Consider the following 19,740-nt stretch of genomic DNA (forward strand, 5'->3'; position numbering starts at 1 on the left):
TCCACCAGCCTGAACTGTTGACACCTGACAAAGACTCCCCGATTCATGATACTTGTACAAGATCTTGACCCTCTCAGCAGCAGAGTGCAAAAGAAATCAGGATTAATATGATCAGGCGATGGTTTTTCCACTGCACTTTTGCCCACTGGATTCTTACTTTTGTTTCCCTTAGATGGTAATGGTAATGCTGTTACAGCCCATCCGTGCTCAGGAACGACGAGTTGTGCGTTCAGACGCATCAGCTGAAGCACCAATGTTGCATTCGGCTGCAAGTTACTCATCTGACCCTTTCATCAACGAGTCCACAAGTCTGATCGTTTTGTCCACGGGATCCCATTTCACTGGATGTTTTTCCTCGTTCACATTCTCGGTATACTCTACACCGCTGTACGAGAAAATCGCGCATGGTTGACAGTTTCTGATATGGTAACACTGCCAAGTCTAGCATCAATTACTATTCAGCGATGGAAATCGGACAGATAGTTCGGACAGATAGAAAATTGATCACCTGTATTTTACCATAGACATAATATGTATTTTACGCTGCAATCCGGGAACATGTGTCTAATTGTGAAGCGCCAATCGTTAAAGCGCAAGTATCCAATAAAGTGGCCATTCAGTTTAAGCAGTGTACATGCATAATAAAAGTGCAACATTTAACGTTTATTAAATATGAGGTGGTCACATGTGAAATAATTATATAACAGTGATTATATAATAAATTAATAATGTATAAACAAGTATTTATGTGTATGTAATTAAGCTGTTAATGTTGAATTTTACCAGTTGCTAGTGGAGTTGGTCCTCCAATATCCCAGAGTGCCAGGCGTGCGTTAGTGGTAAATCGCGCGTGCGCACTTCATCATCCCTCTTTTGGCTTCGCAGCCCTTCTGCTAAAATGGTGAGTGATTTTACCCCCGACGAAATATCCACCCAAATCTGGTCAATCGTACTGAAAATACATAATGCGCATATATTATCCTCCCCTGCAAAGTCTGTAGAATGTTTTAATCCAGGTAGTGGCTAATAAAGATGATGATTACTTCGATTAATGTTGTTTCCAAATATGTTATGGCTTCTAGCTCGTCTCCTATGGAAGTTCACCCAAATGAGGTTGATGTCGTGACGTCCACAGGCAACAGCTGATCTCTAGCCCGTAATCTCTAGCACGTTGTCAAAATTACCTGCGTTTTAATAAATGTTTATATAGTACAGCGGGTCAAACATTTTGCTAGTTTCATAAGCAGCGCTAGCTAGCAGTTAACTGGTTATTCGCCATAGATAGGGACAGGTCGCTAGTAACAGACGGGTACGTGTGTCCTAACTCCTGTACGTGTGTCTCACTATTGACTAAACTAGGACGTGCTGTAATTCGAGTTTGACGTCTTAACATTTTACCCATTGCGGTCATCTTGGACATATTTGCAATAGGAGCTCTGGTAGAATTACGTAGTTGAGACAACACCTAGGACACTACACACTTCCCTACTCGTGAGGCTTGAGTCTTGGTTACAAATGGGTCTTTGTTTTCCAGTGAAGGTCCGTTTCACAACGTAAACGCTGGTGAATTGTTGACCCCTTCATTCTGCAGGCCAAGCGCACCAAGAAGGTGGGGATCGTGGGGAAGTACGGCACCCGATATGGCGCCTCCCTCAGGAAGATGGTGAAGAAAATAGAAATCACCCAGCACGCGAAGTACACCTGCTCCTTCTGTGGCAAGGTGAGTTTCATGTAGGGTGGATTACTGAGAAGCACAGTGGGGCTAAAATGGATGTAGTTGGTAGAGAGTGCAGCAGGGGGAAAAGGGGACAGGTTTACATCCTGCTGGACACACATACGCTTGCATTTCAGTGTTTGTGTCATTATTTTTAGCATATAATTATGCACTTTTGTGTTGTATATTGAATTGGTCAAGCCAGTGCATACAGTATAATTGGATTGTAATGCATGTTTGAGTTTGGTTAACTGAATTCACTTTAACTCTAATCTTATCCTTAACTGGGTATAGTTTGTGGTGGGAGACTTGAGTCCTATGTTCAGTACAGTTGTCCAGGCTTAACTGAATTGCTTGTGTTGCTGCTGTTGACGGGTAGTGAGGATTCATTCTTGGAATTGACCAATCATGTGGGTTTGCTAATTTCAATAACACACTCTCCGCCTGCACACAGATGGATTTCAGAATGCAGTATTGAACTAGACTGATGCACACTTGTTTTTCAGAATGCAGTATTGAACTAGACTGATGCAAACTTGTTTTTCAGTGCACCAAAAGGGGGTTTCATTGGTCCAGCATTTATTACTGACTGCAGTTTATAAACGACAGCCATTGAATTGTTGAGATGCGGTTGCTTTTGAGTGTCACGGTTACATCTGTAACAGTGTTGCTGATTCTTTCAGACTAAGATGAAAAGGAGGGCTGTTGGCATTTGGCACTGTGGGTCCTGCATGAAGACTGTAGCAGGGGGTGCTTGGACATACAAGTAAGTTTCGGCTGCACTTACAAAGGAAATGAGTCACGGGTCTGGTCCGTGTGTGTACCAACATTTGTACATAACTATATAATTTCTCTCGTTCACAGCACAACATCTGCTGTAACAGTCAAGTCTGCCATCAAAAGACTGAAGGAGATGAAAGACCAGTAGACTGGGACTTTGTTTTTGTACAGGTTAAAACTTTCCATGTCTCAGACTCTGTTTAAACAATAAACCTAAGTCTTGAGTGGGATTCTGCTGTTTTGGGTTTTTATTATTATTATTTATTTTTTGCTGGGATCAGACTTCTTATGACTGTAGTCTTGTCCATGTAGTGATAAAGCAAATTTGGAGCAGTTTAATTTGCACACTATTACACTACATTTTTAAATGCTAAAATACAGGACACAACGGGTTGTTTTGTACAGTTTGTGTGTGATGGTCCATACCTACAAGAAAGTGGCTGGGTAGTTTTGACATCGTTGCTGACGTGAAAACCAACAGGCTTTCTTGCCCACTTTAAAGCCTTTTTGTTTGAACACCTGTTCAATTAGAAGTAACAGTTTCAAGATGGCACAGTCTAAAACGTACAGAATGCTATAACTCAATTTGTGTTGCAAAAAAACATCCAAAAAATCAATTAACAATGGCCAATTTTCACTTTATTCTGCCAAGCACTGTGTGTGTATGCACACAGAGGGAATTTGTCTTGGTGAGTATACAGATGTATGACATGTAACACATTAAAACCAACTAATGGCACATACTAAATTTTAATATAAAAATTATAATACCATGCACAAGTATGGACAGACTTTTACATAATGGCCAAAATTAATGTGGAATAATGTTTTCTTAAAGGGAGCATACCATTTGCACTGGTAGCTACACCAGCCACCACAGGATTTGGGGCTTTTGTGTATTTTATACATGCAAACATAAAAATGGTATAATCTAAAAAGCATGTGATGTGTAAAAGGAAACCAAATATTCCTATTTAGCCATTTTTCTGTGACACAACACAATCGTTTTTTGCTGATCGCGCAAAAACTGATGTTTCCATCCATCTTAATAGGTTTGTGTACTCATTGTATTTGGTTTGTAAGACTAAAACCTGCCAACTCCCACACTGTCCTTAGACAAACCCAGACATGTGGGTTGGCTTTAGTGCTGCGCGACCGTCCACAGCGGGGAGGATGCAAGCCAGCTTATTGCATCTAGCCAGTAAAATACCTCCCAGAACCATGGGCCGAACCAAACATTTTAAATACCCGGGTCTTAGGTCTGATCCAAACGTCCAGAACCATAGTCACCTCTGAGGTTTTCTTGCCCAGTTTTGGAGGGGTTTTTGGCAATCCCCCGGGGCTTAAATCTCATAAGTCAACTAACTTTAAACTAAATCAGAGCTGCTGTTCAATCTTCAATTGGCGGAAAATAAAAGACAGTGATGACGCCGTCATCATCTATAAATCGTGACTGCAAACCGTCATTCTAATAGCTGTAGATGGCCATAGACATAATAATTATGTATATTGCGGCTTAAAAGAAACAATATTTTAACTTGATTACTGTTGTGTCATTTTGTCAGGTCAAAGTAAAGGGGTCTCAGTTACATAAATACATAACATAGCCTAACGCACAGACGTTTGAATAATAAAACCAACAGAAAATGTGTTACTAACTTCACAATACGTAAATTTTCACTCACCGTGGAGTTATTTTCGGATGATGTATTTTTTATTATTGTTAACATTACAAGATGTTTAAGGTATGTTAAAAGTTTTGTGTTTCTCTTTTGTATGTGTATACAAATATACAGGTCAATAGTATGTATATATAGTATGTATATTGTCTGACAAGTATTTTAAAAAACCTAATTATCTTTGTATTACCACCAGTATGCTTGTATATTGTAAACAGGACCGTGTGTTTGTGCACAGCAGCTGCCGCCAAACACGTCACACTCGACGCCGTCGCGCGCTTTGTGCGTCACCTCGGCGACACGCGGCGCTCATTTTCCCCTCACAGGCGGCTCGGTGTCGAGAACGGACGACGTTTCTGTCTTTAAACCTCTACACGGTTCGGTTAATCCTCGACAGCCATGACCGCGGCTCCCGTAACCACGAGAAAGCGACTCCTGAAGGAGGAGGACATGACCAAAATCGAGTTCGAGACTAGCGAGGAGGTGGATGTTACGCCGACCTTCGATACGATGGGCCTGCGGGAGGACCTGCTCCGCGGGATCTACGCGTACGGTACAGTCCGCCCAGTTCTGCGGTCCAGGCCCGTCGGTCCAGAAAGACGATTAAATCAAATTAACTACTACCAAAATACATTAATAATAAAAACATAGTAGTAATAGAACTGGTTATGCTATTAAATTGCACCAAGGAAGTATCTCTGCGGCCTAAAACGTTTATGTTGTATGCTAACGTGCTAGCTTAGCTAGTTAGCACACACCTAGCTAGCTAATGTAACTGCGCAGCCACAGTTATGAGATAGTTGTCGTGTTTGTGGTCGTCGCCATCACCTCTGCCATGTGTCCTTATAGTTGAGGTTTTACTGGATGTGCCATTAGGATCGCATACTTGGGGCTTCATCTGTGCTCTGATAATTTGAGTAATATCATCTGCTCTTCGTTTAGGTTTCGAGAAGCCATCAGCGATCCAACAAAGAGCCATCAAACAAATAATAAAGGGGAGAGATGTAATTGCTCAGTAAGTTTCTCAGCTACTTTTGACCTTTTGTCTTTCTGCCATGTCTTTCTTATAAGTGATCTTATTTTCAAAACGCTGCGATACGTGTTCATATTACCGCCGAGAGTGGCTTCCCTGTTTAAGCTGAAATATCTACCCGTTCCACTCTCCAGGTCGCAGTCCGGTACTGGTAAAACGGCGACGTTTTGCGTGTCGGTGCTGCAGTGTCTGGACATTCAGGTATTGAAAGGTTTTTTTCTGAGTTGCTAACTTTTAATGTAAATGTACTGTAAACAAGTGGCTCTTCAATGCTTTTCATTTGTTCACTTCATCCTCTTATCCGTGCCCCAATAGGTTCGTGAGACACAGGCACTAATTTTGGCTCCAACTAGAGAATTGGCTGGACAGATTCAAAAGGTTAATATTTAAAGTACATTTGTTTTAAATACATTGGGTGTATTTATTGATGTCAGTCAACCCACCTTCCACCAAACGACTTGCACAAGTGTCTCATTGTAGTGTCTCTTGTACTGATCTGCATTATAGGTTCTTCTCGCTCTGGGCGACTACATGAATGTCCAGTGCCATGCCTGTATTGGTGGTACAAATGTGGGTGAAGACATCCGGAAGCTGGACTACGGGCAGCACGTTGTAGCGGGAACACCTGGCAGAGTGTTTGGTGAGTTCGTTTTTGGGATCTTAATTTGGATGTGCTTCATGTCACCACTAAGGTGATGAGTATGAACTTCATTACCCTTCCTCTCTTAGATATGATCCGCAGGAGAAGTCTGAGGACCCGTGCTATTAAAATGCTGGTTCTCGATGAAGCTGATGAAATGCTCAACAAAGGTATGGACTCTAGCTTTAAAAAAAAAAAAAAAGAAAAGATGGGCTGTTGGGCTCATGACTGGAGAGTCTTATTGAATGAAACGAACTCTGGGTGCTGATTTGCATTTGTCTATTCCCTCTCTGTTTAGGTTTTAAAGAGCAGATCTATGATGTGTACCGGTACCTGCCTCCTGCCACTCAGGTGTGTCTGATCAGTGCTACCCTGCCACACGAGATCCTGGAAATGACAAACAAGTTCATGACAGACCCCATCCGCATTCTGGTCAAGCGGTAAGAATAAAATGTCTGCTTGCGCTGTACCTAATTCAAGAGCACTAATAGGTTTGTGTATGTGTGTCACATTTTTAAATTTAAATTCAGCTCGATGAGCATTAATGTTAAATTCTCTGCACTGTTTGCAGTGATGAGTTGACGCTGGAGGGTATTAAGCAGTTCTTTGTAGCTGTGGAGAGGGAAGAGTGGAAGTTTGACACACTGTGTGACCTGTATGATACTCTTACCATCACGCAAGCGGTCATCTTTTGCAACACCAAACGGAAGGTAAGTATCACACGCTCTCCCACTCGAACACTAAGGGACTCTGTACAAGCCAAACAAATGGGAAAGGGTGATTGGGTGTGGGGCAGAGATTGATCTGCTTTAAACTCCACCATTTCTGTTCTGTGCCTGGAGTCAGTACAAGACTCGAATGTTCTACCTCTCTTTGGTTACCCCTGATTTACTAAAAAAAAAATTTAACAATTAACTGTTTTAATTTTTTGAGGTGGACTGGCTGACTGAAAAGATGAGAGAGGCAAACTTCACGGTGTCCTCTATGCACGGAGACATGCCCCAGAAAGAGAGGGAATCCATTATGAAAGAGTTCCGATCTGGTGCCAGGTAACACAGAGTTGAGCTTCTATTGTCCTGTGGGCTTAAAATTTGGATAAAGTCAGATGTCTCCATTTACACATTGTGTAGATTTGGTTGAATGTTTTGATATGACTATCTTTAAAGGCTACATTTTTCTTAGGTTTTGAACTACATAGATTTCACTATGTAGCTTTATATTTTGTACATGGTGTCTTAAAAGTAAACAAACACCCATATAAGATGAAGTGAATGTTAAGAATGGCATTTTCTCCCATTCCTGATAAACTTTTACCAAATATCTGACTGAATGATAGCACAAGCAGCTACGGTTTTGTCTTCAAGACAAGCAACATTTCATATCATTATATATGGGAACATCCATATTCATTTCATGTAGATGTTTCCTTTTGCAACACCTTGTATTTAATAGTTCTAAAACGTGGCTTTTCACATCTCATACGTGTTGTTCTATCAACCCAAATGTTTGCATGCATGTACATTTTGATAAATGTGTGCTTGTGTCATCGTAGCCGAGTGCTGATCTCTACAGATGTGTGGGCCAGAGGACTAGATGTGCCTCAGGTTTCCCTCATCATCAACTACGACCTGCCCAACAACAGAGAGCTGTACATCCACAGGTGTGTGAACACATCAGCACCAAACCAACATTTCCAAGGGCAGAACCGTGATGTTCAATCAGTTATAAAGACTCGTTTGAGAGAACCTCAAAAAGTACAAAAAGATTTGATTACATTTTTCTGATATGGTCTGAACAAAATGAGGTACGTTTATGTACATGCTCAAAGCACATTGCTGCTTGACGCCCAGATAATGATGCACTTTAAGACTTGATGTTTACGACATCAACACACCAATAAATGAGTTTTGGAAGCACTGTGAAACGGGACTAGTGTTTTGCCTTTAAAGTTTACACAGTGACAGACCACGGATGGTGAGTGACGACGACTCTGTGCTCTCTCTGCAGAATTGGCCGGTCGGGGCGTTATGGCCGCAAGGGTGTGGCCATCAACTTTGTGAAAAATGATGACATCCGCATCCTTCGTGACATTGAGCAGTACTACTCTACACAGATCGATGAAATGCCCATGAACGGTACGATACTCTAAAGACGTCTCCAAAACGTCTGCCCTTTGCTATATCCATGCATGCTAGGAAATATTAGTGTTTCCATTGTAAAGGCACCTGTATTGTGATGTCTGTCAAACCTTTAACATTTTCCTTTTCTTTTTCAGTGGCTGACCTAATCTGACGGGGTACTAGGAGAGAAAATGAGGAGCGTTTTCGTTTCATCCGAACCCTTTTGTTTTTTGGGGGGGAGGGGGGGGGTGTTATTTACTCGTCTTTTTATGTAGATGGAGATAGCTTGTATGTTATGGTGCATAATTTGCATTTAATCTGAGCTTTCAGCTGTGATGTTTTGTAAATAAAAAGTTTGTTGGAATCTTTCACCTGTTTAATTTTTTGTTGAATCTTGATGAAAATGACCATCTCTTAGGAACATTGTTGAATACCTAAACTTGCTTTTGTTTTGAATGGATTTGAACTACTCCAATACTTTTTTTACAACAAATATTAAAAATATGTTAACATGATTATTGAATCGTTATTATTCTTCACATCCTTGCCCCCCAACATCTGTAAAAGAGGTGTCAGACACATCATTGGCAAAGAAGCAATTTTGTCGCTATATTTAGCAAGTATTCATACCTCTCTCGCTATTCTTGTTGGGGAATTGTGCCAATTACTGACCCCCCTCCTTCAACAGATCCCCCACCAGTTCAGGTGATCTAGAACCTCCACTGTACAACACCTTGCTACAAAAAAAGCCTAAATGTTTTATTCTTTGAGAGTCTTGCAAGGGAGGGTAGTTGGATGATTGTGATTGATGTCACCGTCTCACTCAAGAAACAACGCATCGATATACTGTTCTCAGTTAGATCAGGCATGAAAATCTGTCACCTTTCGGCGAAATTTGCCGTTTTAAGTTGAAATGGGTGACCTATGCAAATCGTTTAGATCCGAGGACTTTTTTTGTGGTGCGGGGGTTCGGGAGATTTACATCTATGTATATATATTAATTATCATATTTGCTTAATAGGCAAACAGCATTTCCGAAATTGGCTATTTCAATGGCACAGTTGGCCACCCAATATCAGAAACAGATAGATTTGTCCCACCCAAAAATTAAACCACAGAAAAAGCGGAAACTATTTAAAAACTTTTTTTTCTAAAAGCGCGGTTTGGCAGCGTTCGTAATTCACGCGCTGTGTTTGTTGTTATAGCAACTTGTCAGGTGCTCTCTGGGTCTTTCGCTTTCATCCTCTGAGGCAGAGAGAAGTTTTTTGGTTATATCTGAATATAATCCATACATCATGCATAATTTATTTAAAGTTTGTGGACAACAGTATCATGTTGTATTTTGTTTATTATTTGCAATTTACCGTAATTCCACAAATGTTCTATGTCACTATACATACAGTGATTAACTACCTTACCTACAGTGGAGTCAGTTTATATAAATATTTTAGAGGATAGGGTGGGCTTTGATTTGATAGCAAATGTGTCGTCCCACCCCATGTCAAACCCGCTCCTAACGCACTTGCGTAATAGTAATCGCCGTATCCCCATGCCATCACCTGTCATAATCCCCCCCCCTCCCCACCGGTCTTCTCACCTTTTTAACCCCTGACCCATTTTCATGCCTGTAGATTGACGAGCGTCTGAGCAAGCATCTAAACCAAACCAAATGACCCCTAAAGGTCAAAGGTCAGCTTTTTCTGTTAAACAGACTACCGGTAGATAAAATCTAACTAATGCAGGGTCCTTCAAGACATCCGTTATTGTCTCCGTGCCAAAAAAACCCCAGCCAACCTGCCTCAATGACTATCGCCCTGTAGCTCTGACACCTGTAGTGATGAAGGGCTTTGAGAAACTGATCAGAGACTTCATCACCTCTTCACTGCCAGACTCCATGGATCCTCTGCAGTTTGCATACCGTCATAACCACTCTGCAGAGGATGCCATCTCACACCTGCTGCACACATCACTCTCACACCTGGACACTGAAAGGGGGAATTATGTTAGAATGCTGTTTGTTGACTACAGCTCAACATTTAATACAATTATCCTCTCCAAACTCACAGTGAAGTTGGAGGATCTGGGACTTCACCCATCTCTGTGCCACTGGATCTCCAACTTCCTCACAGACAGACCACAAACAGTACGGGTGGGAAAACATGTCTCACCCTCACTCACCCTCAACACTGGAGCCCCCCAGGGCTGTGTTCTGAGCCCCCTGCTGTACTCATTGTACACACATGACTGTGTGGCCACTACCAGCTCCAACACCATCATCAAATTTGCTGACGACACCGTCGTGATGGGTTTGATCACCGGTGACGATGAGACGACCTACCTGGAGGAAGTTAAACTCCTGGAGGACTGGTGCCAGGCAAATAACCTCCTCCTCAACGTCAGCAAAACAAAGGAGCTGATAGTGGACTACAGGAAGAAGCAGGCGAGGAACTGCCATCCTGTGGCCATCAATGGGACCATGGTGGAAAGAGTGGTCAGTTTCAAGTACCTTGGAGTTCACATCTCGCAGGACTTGTCATGCCAACGTCACGGCAAAGAAAGCTCGTTGATGTCTCTTCCACCTGAGACGCTTAAGGGACTTCAGACTGCCCTCCAAGGTACTGAAAAACTTTTACACTAGACCATAGAAAGCATCCTGACTGGGAACATCACAGCCTGGCTTGGTAACAGCACCCAGCAGGACAGATGAACTCTACAGAGGGTGGTACGTTCAGCTGAACGCATCATCCCAGCAGAGCTGCCTGACCTGCAGAACATTTACACCAACCGATGCTGGACCAAGGCCAGGAAGATTGTGACACCACCCCACCCCACACCACCCCAACAATGGACTCTTCTCTCTGTTGCCGTCAGGAAGACGCTATTGCGCTCTGAGGACAAACACAGAGAGAATGAGGAGTCATCCATGCTCTGAACTAGACATTAATACACACTCTCACTAATGAACAATTGTTTAATTGCACATTATATTTTACACTGTATACTTTGTATATTTTGTACTATTTATATTCTATTTTGTTGATAATGCTACTACTGCCATCTACATGCCCTTTGATATGTCAGCATGGTAACACACATCTCTCTGCACCTACTGAATAGGAAACAGAGGATCTTTTTTCCAGCTTTGCTTTCACTCCATGTTCCTCAAACCTACAAGACTCAGTCCTCAGCTAGAATGCCAATAATGAGTTTCATTGGGCCAAGCCCTGTGGCTGCCAATGCCAGAGCTTGTCATTAACAGTAATTAATGTGTTGGACTATCAATGCAACCCTCTTCATACATTGACAGCAACAGCACAGAAGAAATGCTAGCACAGGTTTCCAGTATCTGTAGTGTTGGAAGACAAAAATTCATGATATGGTGTGGTATATGGGGTACAAAGATAGTGGGGCTATACTACATCAATGGAAACCTCAAGGCCACTGGATATGTGAAATTGATACATGATAATGTGTTTCCTTCTTTATGCACTGAAGCCGGCACATGGGGCAGTGAGAGAGAATCGCACGCATTCCCAGCCATGAGGAGGCAGGAACCTTTTGGAGGGAGGTGTTTGCTGTTCTCAGACAGGGAGCTCAAGTTCCTTACGGTGTTCTCGGGCTGGGGTTACGAGGAGGGTACGTAGGGCCGTGCCGCAGCCGAGAGTCGCCACACCAGTCCCTCGGCCTCCATCCTGGAGTTGTGCCACAGATCACTGTTGCACATCCGAACTTGTCCGTACCCAGGGTAGGAGCTCATCTCGGAGCCACCAGGCTCTGTCGTACTGTGAGATTAGGGCACCTTTGGTGGGAGGTACAGTACTGCCCCGCAACCTTGGTACGGTCCATTTTGTACATTTGTTGTGTCATAGTGCCACATTCCTTGCCTTGTGTTTCACCTGTCTTTTGTTTTCCCTTATTCATATGTGTATTTAAATAATATTATTAGTTGTAATAACTATGAATTTCAATAGTATTTCACTCAACAAATGAAAAATGCCATTATTTAATATTTTTTTCTGACATAAAAGCACAGATAGCTTCTAAACAATCTAAACATCAGTATGATGACTTTGCAAAAAAGAAAGAAACAACTAGCTTCCTTTGTCAATAACATCAAAATAAAATTGGAATATGTAGAAGAAAAAACAGAAATCAGTTCAAGCGAGGGGTGATTCCAGCCTTCATTGAAGGTACAATCCATCTCCAACTCTGTGCAAACCAAAAGCAAACAAAACTGACTGACCCTTTGTACTAGGAACATAAATGCTACAAACATCATTGAATTGTGAATATTGTGAATTTGTAAGCCTTTTTAACTGTACTTTTTTTTTTTTTTTTTTTTTACCTGGGACATCAGCAGAACAAACGTGAAGAGAGTCCATGGTTTCTATGTAGGTTGAGCCCAAAAAGACCTAATAGGACATTGTTGAGAAAACTTCTTGGAGACCCTTAGTGAAATCTTTGAAGAGTATGTTTGGACCATAATCTAACTGGAACATCTTGAAGGGGGCTTCTGAGAAGGTAGCACCAAACTTGACCTGAAATGAAGTTAATGAAAGCACAAAGTCACTCATCTTCAGAGAGCAGAAAATGAAGGTGTCATGATATGTATTGTTTTTCTAAAATCTAATGAGCCCCTGAAAAATCAAGTGGTAATACTGTGGGGACTGTGAACTACACAAACAAAGCAACAAAATAATCAAGTTATATGGATATATATTATATGGAAGTTATATGTGCCGATAGGGCTGCGAATCTTTGGGAATCCCACGATTCGATTCAGAATCGATTCTTGGGGTCACGATTAGATTTTTTCCCGATTCTTTCAGATCCCAACGATTCGATTCAAAAACGATTATTTTCCGATTCAAAAACAATTCTCTATTCAAAATGAGCTACTCCGGTCTGCTGGCATGAAAGCAGAGTACCTTTATAAAGATATTATAATTGTAAAGGTTTTATCAACATATTGCAATAATGTAAACACACAAAGGTAAATCCAAGACAACATGTCTGTTTGAGGCCGACACTCAGAACACTACATTAAACTAATAAAACTGTAGTAAAACAAATAAAATTGGTAGGCTTAGGCTAGCTGCCAGAACTGGCCACTACTCAAACATTTTATTATACAAAAATACTGCTCTTTCTGTAAAAACAACAAATTGCTTCGTACAAGAATTAGGCTTAGGCTAGCTGCCTATTTCTGAGAACATGCCACTTCCAGAAATAAAATTACACCTTTTTCCTTAACAAATCACAAAAATAAAAAGTATATGAAAGTGCTTCCAAAAATAAAAGTGCTGTAACATTAATAAAATGGGTAGGCTTACGTTAGCTTCCAGAACTTCCACTTCACAGATAAAAAAAAAATATATATAATATATATATATATTTTTTTTATCTATCTGTTTTTTATCTATATCTATATCTATATCTATATCTATATCTATATCTATATATATATCTATATATATATATATATATATATATATATATATATACCGTATTTTCTAAAAGCCGCATATATCTACTGAACTGTTTCTGAACGGTGCCTGTAGCATTTCATGTGCGACAGATTTGGATTTCAGCCGGTGTTGTGGCGAATTCCGTCTAGCCTCGTTTATTCGCATAAAGACGCTACAGATGATATTGTCGATTTACGCTTCTATGCATAAATAAGACTTTAATTATCCATCACAGCAAACGGCACGGGATTATCTATGTCCAAAGACACACTGGCTCAAGGGGGTTAATTATTTTAAATAAAATACACACTGGCTATAATGAAGTTCAGCTCTGACCACGACTTTGCAGTATTACAGCAGTATTATGTCTTAATATCTAGTTAGAACAAAACTAGAGTGCTCAATGAACTAAGCTATTTTTATTTTAACTTTATTTTACCAGGAGTTATAATCACTGTAACTCCCGAATATCATCTGTAGCGTCTTTATGCGTGTGCAAACGATCAAGCCCATTCTTACCGGGGCCGGATTGACGGTAAAATCTAAAGTGTTTTCAAATGGTTGCTTTCAAAGACCGCGGAGCCGTTTGGACTTCATACTTTAGCGGCACAACAACAAATACCGTACACTACACAACCCGCAGTAGCTTTACTAGCATGCCTGCACATAGTCAAAGCTGTTTCCTTGTTTTGCCTAGCACTACGGTGGCTGAGAAGGCACACACACACCCGGAAAAAAAAATCGATTTTTTGAAAATGAGAATCGATTCTGAATCGTTCAATGTTAAAAACGCGATTCGAGCTCGAATCGATTTTTTCCTGCACCCCTATGTGCCGAGGTATATATGATGGTGCCGAGGATGGCAGCCATGGTGACAAGCTCCTCCGTATGGTGTCTGTTTTTTTTTATGTTGTCGATTGTACATCAAAATCAGTTAGCTGGAACAGAGAACAGTTGCTGACCTTCACAGACAACATTGCTCTTAGAATTATACCATTCAAGATCCATCAGAATATGTGGAGATCTTCACAACGGCCGTGCTGACCCTGCTGACCCCACTGGAAGTCAACAATCTATCGCATCATCAAAACCTTCAAGGAGAGAGGTTCCATTGTTGCCAAAAAAGCTCCAGGGCGCTCAAGAAAGACCAGCAAGCACTCTTGGAGCAAGGCCTGGTCTCAAGGAGGGCGGCAAAGAAGCCACTTCTCTCCAGAAAAAACATCAGGGACAGACTGATATTCTGCAAAAGGTACAGGGAGTGGACTGCTGAGGACTGGGGTAAAGTCATTTTCTCTGATGAATCCCCTTTCCAATTGTTTGGGACATCTGGAAAACAGCTTGTTCGGAGAAGACGAGGTTAGCGCTACCACCAGTCTTGTCTCATGCCAACTGTAAAGCATCCTGAAACCATTCATGTGTGGGGTTGCTTCTCAGCCAAGGGAATTGGCTCTCTCACAGTCTTGCCTAAAAACACAGCCATGAATAAAGAATGGTACCAGAATGTCCTCAGAGAGCAACTTCTCCCAACCATCCAAGAGCAGTTTGGTGATCAACAATGCTTTTTCCAGCATGATGGAGCACCTTGCCATAAAGCAAAGGTGATAACTAAATGGCTCAGGGAACAAAACAGAGATTTTGTGTCCATGGCCTGGAAACTCCCCAGATCTTAATCCCATTGAGAACTTGTGGTCAATCATCAAGAGACGGGTGGACAAACAAAAACCTACACATTCTGACAAAATGCAAGCATTGATTGTGCAAGAATGGACTGCTATCAGTCAGGATTTGGTCCAGAAGTTGATTGAGAGCGTGCCACGGAGAATTGCAGAGGTTCTGAAGAAGAAGGGTCAACACTGCAAATATTGACTTGCTGCATTAACTCATTCTAACTGTCAATAAACGCTTTTGTTACTCATAATATGATTGCAATTATATTTCTGTATGTGATAAAAACATCTGACAACACACACATAAAAACCAGAGGGCAGCAGATCATGTGAAAATATAATATTTGTGTCATTCTCAAAACTTTTGCGCATGACTGTGTGTGTATATATATATATATATATATATATACAGTGGGTTGCAAAAGTATTCATACCCCTTGAACTTTTCCATATTTTGTCACATTACAACCACAAATATAAATATATTTCACTGGAATTTAATGTGAAAGACCAACACAAAAGTGGTATACAATTGTGAAGTGGAAGGAAAATTATACATGAATCAAAAAATTTTTTACAAATAAAAAACTAATAAGTGTGACGTGCAAAAGTATTCAGCCCCATTTTCCCTGAGTGCAACCAATTGCATTCAGAAGTTGCCTGATGACTGCTAATGACTCAAAAGGGTCCACCTGAGTGTAATCTAATCTCAGTACAAATACAGCTGCTCCGTGACGGCCTCAGATGTTGGTTAAGAGAATATTGGGGAGCAAACAGCATCATGAAGTCCAAAGAACACACCAGACAGGTTAGGAATATGGTTTTGGTGAAGTTTAAAGCAGGCTTAGGTTATAAAAAGATTTCCCAAGCTTTGAACATCTCACGGAGCACTGTTCAATCCATCATCCGGAAATGGAAAGAGTATGGCACCACAGTAAACCTGCCAAGACAAGGCCGTCCACCTAAACTTACAGGCCGAACAAGGAGATCACTGATCAGAGAGGCAGCCAAGAGGCCCATGGTGACTCTGGATGAAATGCAGAGAGCCACAGCTCAGGTGAGGGAAACTGTCCACAGGACAACAATTAGTCGTGCACTACACAAATGTGGTCTTTATGGAAGAGTGGCAAGGAGAAAGCCATTGTTAAAAGAAAACCATAAGAAGTCCCGTTTGCAGTTTGCCAGAAGCCATGTTGAGGACACAGCAAACATGTGGAAGAAGGTGCTTTGGTCAGACGAGACCAAAATTGAACTTTTTGGCCACAATGCAAAACGCTATGTGTGGCGGAGAAATAACACTGCACATCACTCTGAAAACACCATCCCCACTGTCAAATATGGTGGTGGCAGCATCATGCTCTGGGGGTGCTTCTCTTCAGCAGGGACCGGGAAGTTGGTCAAAGTTGATGGGAAGATGGATGGAGCCAAATACAGGGCAATCTTGGAAGAAAACCTGTTGGAGTCAGCAAAAGATTTGAGACTGGGGCGGAGGTTCACCTTCCAGCAGGACAACGACCCTAAACATAAAGCCTGAGCTACAATGGAGTGGTTTTATAAAAAGAATATTCATGTGTTAGAATGGCCCAGTCAAAGTCCAGACCTAAACCCAATTGAGAATTTGTGGCAAGATCTCAAAACTGCTGTTCACAAACGCTCTCCATCCAATCTGACTGAGCTTGAGCTGTTTTGCAAGGAGGAATGGGCAAGGATTTCAGTCACTAGATGTGCAAAGCTGGTGGAGACATACCCTAAAAGACTTGCAGCTGTAATTGCAGCAAAAGGTGGCTCCATAAAGTATTGACTCAGGGGGGCTGAATAATTTTGCACATCGCACTTTTCAGTTTTTTATTTGTAAAAAAAAATGTTGATTCATGTATAATTTTCCTTCCACTTCACAATTGTATAACACTTTGTGTTGGTCTTTCACATTAAATTCCAGTGAAATATATTTGTTTGTGGTTGTAATGTGACAAAATATGATGGAAAAGTTCAAGGAGTATGAATACTTTTGCAACCCACTGTGTGTGTGTGTGTGTGTGTGTGTGTGTGTGTGTGTGTGTGTGTGTGTATATATATATATATATATTAGGGGTGTATTCAACTAAGGATTTTCATAGTCGAATCTGATTCGTCAGCTTTTCCCTTTAGTCGACTAATAGTCGAATCGGGTTTATTATTATTTTTTTATTTAGAGCACCTTAAACGGGATCCTGTTCTCATTCAGGACATTTTACCTCTTCAAAGTAAAAACCTAAAACAGTCAGATAAATGAATAGGCTAAACATGGTAGGTTGGCTTTATTCAGCTTTTATTTATTTACTTATTTATTTTTTAATGAAACGTTAGAGAACATTAACCGTTAGTGCGCATTGCGCATATCGAACTGTCAGACAGGCACTGTGCAAAATGTCAAAAATATTTTAAATAAAATATGCCTGCCTGAAAATATTAAACAATTGCCACACAACAGCAAAAAAATACAAGGAAAGGTTCAAGTAACGGGGTTTAAAAGCAAACAACAACAAAAAATGTTTATAGGCCTACTTACCGAGACGCACCGCGACGAGACGACATGACTGAAACTACAAACGTTTTTTTTCGCCTTACGTGTTTTAAATGGTACGCCATGTTGGTTGTTGTCGTGCGAAATGAAAGACGTTGATGACATAACTTGCACTTTACTTTGTTTGATTCATCTTTGTTTTTCAAAATACTTTAAGTTTTTTAGTAGCCATTATAATCTCGGCAGATGCTGCGCGTATTCTGTAGCGTGTTCAGCTCCGCTCGTTTGGATTGTGCAACAGCAGGGTGTGATTTATTAATGTGTAGTAAGGAAGATGCCTATTGTTAATGCGCAAACATCATTTTAAAATATTTATTAACAGAAATTAGGATTATTTTATTTGACAAAAGGTTATATATAACGAAAACAAAGACATTTCATGCAACAACTAATGCTTAGCTGCATCCTTGGGCACCTCCATGCAGTTAGAATGGTACATTCGACTATGACGTTCATAGTCGACTAGGGGGTATAGTCGACTATTCGAATCAGCGACTATTGCAGGTCACCCCTAATATATATATATATACACACACACACACACACACACACACACACAAACACACAATCATTCATATGCGTACTGTAGTTTTGTTGATCTTTTAACTACTTCAGCTCTTCATCACTTATTACCTTTTTAACTTTATAGTTTTATTCTATTTATTGTTTATTTACTTCTCCCCTAGTAAAGTACTTGTAAATAGTCTGTGTAATTGTCCTAGTAAAGTACTTGTAAATAGTCTGTGTAATTGTTACATGTCATACTTGTGTTGCTCTCACCAAGCCAAATTCCTTGTATGTGCAACATACTTGGTGAAATAAAGAGATTCTGATTGTGATATGAAAAGGTGATGTTGACTACCACCATCTTATCATTGGGTGACTAATTCCATCTCCTTTGCAGAAATCTCTGCATTTACCTGCTGCTCCTTGAGCACAGACACCACTTCATTGCGCTTCTCTGGTCGAGTCACGATGGTGTGGGCTGGCACTACTGCAAGGTTACAGGTGCTGTAGCTGGAGATATCAGCAGAGCCACCAGGACAGATCAGTTTAAAATCTGCTGATTTCAGAGATGAAGCCCACTGTGGACCTTTACCTAGAAAGGAAGTGCAGAGTGTGTAAAAATCTGAAAATACTGATGATTGAATTTGTGACTCATTAGAGCTCAAATATGAAGGAGTCTTAACTAAAATGAATTAATTAATACAAAGGCCTATTGTTATAATCTACTATTATTATTAACACAGTTACAGACGTACCATCTGTATTTTCCTGTACAGTAGTATGTTTAACAAAGGCCACATCACCAGTGCCTTCAGACAGACACCTGTGAGAGAACAGTCACAAGTACAATAATACCATTTCACAATCTACACAAGACATATAATTGGACCTGACCAGAATGTTTCTACACATAATGGCACATAAAGTGCTACTGGTTTCATGGAAACCATATAGGAATGCCCCAGCATAGCCGTAGTAAAGCTCATCTGAGCTGGCTCTGCATTTGTTCACATCTCCGCCGACATGTTTGCTGCTGCCTGAACACAGTGCACACAGGCTGGATGTGGGTTCTGCACCAGGAACACAGCTCTAACTGAAGAACTTAGCTGTAGAATTAAAAAATATATATAAAAAAAACAAAATAAAGGGCATTGTATGACACATTGCATGTGTCTTATGTAGACCTTGATTATGGCAGGTCATTTTTGTTCAGGAGTTGTTATTTATTACAACAATGTTTTTTTCTGTTTTTTTGCCCTAAAAATGTGATTGAAGTCTATTCAAGTGACACATTGCTAACCATGGTCTTGACTAGCAGGTAAACATAAAACACTGCAGCTGATTTAAAATGAAAGTTCAAGCAACTGTAATACCAGAAGATGACAGAAATGCTCACAGAAGTCACATTCTCTGGTTTCCTTGTGGATGACACCCATGGGAACGTTCCAGCCTGCGATGCGGCCCAGGCCAGTGTGGCAGGATTTTTTGCCTCTCAGTGTCTCCCAGGTCAGACCAGAGTCTTTGCGCACTACAGCCACAGCGTAATATGTGGAAGCATCTGAGGCTGAT

The 19,740-nt window shown here is 40.9% G+C and overlaps 2 protein-coding genes and 1 long non-coding RNA gene across 3 annotated transcripts; 2 read left to right on the forward strand and 1 right to left on the reverse strand.

Moving 5' to 3' along the window:
- Positions 1–769: 769 nt before the first annotated feature.
- Positions 770–2,724, forward strand: rpl37a (ribosomal protein L37a). Its single transcript, XM_077023589.1, has 4 exons — positions 770–901; positions 1,592–1,720; positions 2,398–2,480; positions 2,579–2,724. Exons 1-4 carry the CDS (start codon positions 899–901, stop codon positions 2,640–2,642), a joined length of 279 nt encoding a protein of 92 aa, XP_076879704.1. The 5' UTR covers positions 770–898; the 3' UTR covers positions 2,643–2,724.
- Positions 2,725–4,435: 1,711 nt separating this feature from the next.
- On the forward strand, positions 4,436–8,481 carry eif4a3 (eukaryotic translation initiation factor 4A3). Its single transcript, XM_077023590.1, has 12 exons — positions 4,436–4,726; positions 5,116–5,188; positions 5,341–5,407; positions 5,522–5,584; positions 5,714–5,846; positions 5,936–6,016; positions 6,145–6,286; positions 6,418–6,556; positions 6,780–6,895; positions 7,399–7,506; positions 7,854–7,981; positions 8,122–8,481. The coding sequence occupies exons 1-12, from the start codon at positions 4,573–4,575 to the stop codon at positions 8,136–8,138; spliced, it is 1,221 nt and encodes a 406-aa protein (XP_076879705.1). The 5' UTR covers positions 4,436–4,572; the 3' UTR covers positions 8,139–8,481.
- A 3,507-nt stretch (positions 8,482–11,988) lies between these two features.
- On the reverse strand, positions 11,989–19,161 carry LOC143528084 (uncharacterized). The gene is made up of 4 exons (XR_013134354.1): positions 18,927–19,161; positions 18,585–18,763; positions 12,312–12,504; positions 11,989–12,175 (listed from the first exon to the last, which is right to left on the reverse strand). It is a non-coding gene; the product is annotated as an uncharacterized LOC143528084 (long non-coding RNA).
- Positions 19,162–19,740: the final 579 nt, after the last annotated feature.

This window comes from Brachyhypopomus gauderio, chromosome 12 (genome assembly GCF_052324685.1).
Source record: "Brachyhypopomus gauderio isolate BG-103 chromosome 12, BGAUD_0.2, whole genome shotgun sequence".
Lineage (NCBI taxonomy): Eukaryota > Metazoa > Chordata > Actinopteri > Gymnotiformes > Hypopomidae > Brachyhypopomus > Brachyhypopomus gauderio.

Excerpts from the sequence above, each read along its gene's own strand:
- eif4a3 (XM_077023590.1), top strand. The coding sequence starts at position 4,573 with ATGACCGCGGCTCCCGTAACCACGAGAAAGCGACTCCTGAAGGAGGAG. Across the intron at positions 5,189-5,340 it reads GGGAGAGATGTAATTGCTCA|GTCGCAGTCCGGTACTGGTA; the intron begins GTAAGTTTCTCA and ends TCCACTCTCCAG. Across the intron at positions 6,017-6,144 it reads TGATGAAATGCTCAACAAAG|GTTTTAAAGAGCAGATCTAT; the intron begins GTATGGACTCTA and ends CTCTCTGTTTAG.
- rpl37a (XM_077023589.1), top strand. Across the intron at positions 1,721-2,397 it reads CCTGCTCCTTCTGTGGCAAG|ACTAAGATGAAAAGGAGGGC; the intron begins GTGAGTTTCATG and ends TGATTCTTTCAG. Across the intron at positions 2,481-2,578 it reads GGGGGTGCTTGGACATACAA|CACAACATCTGCTGTAACAG; the intron begins GTAAGTTTCGGC and ends TCTCGTTCACAG.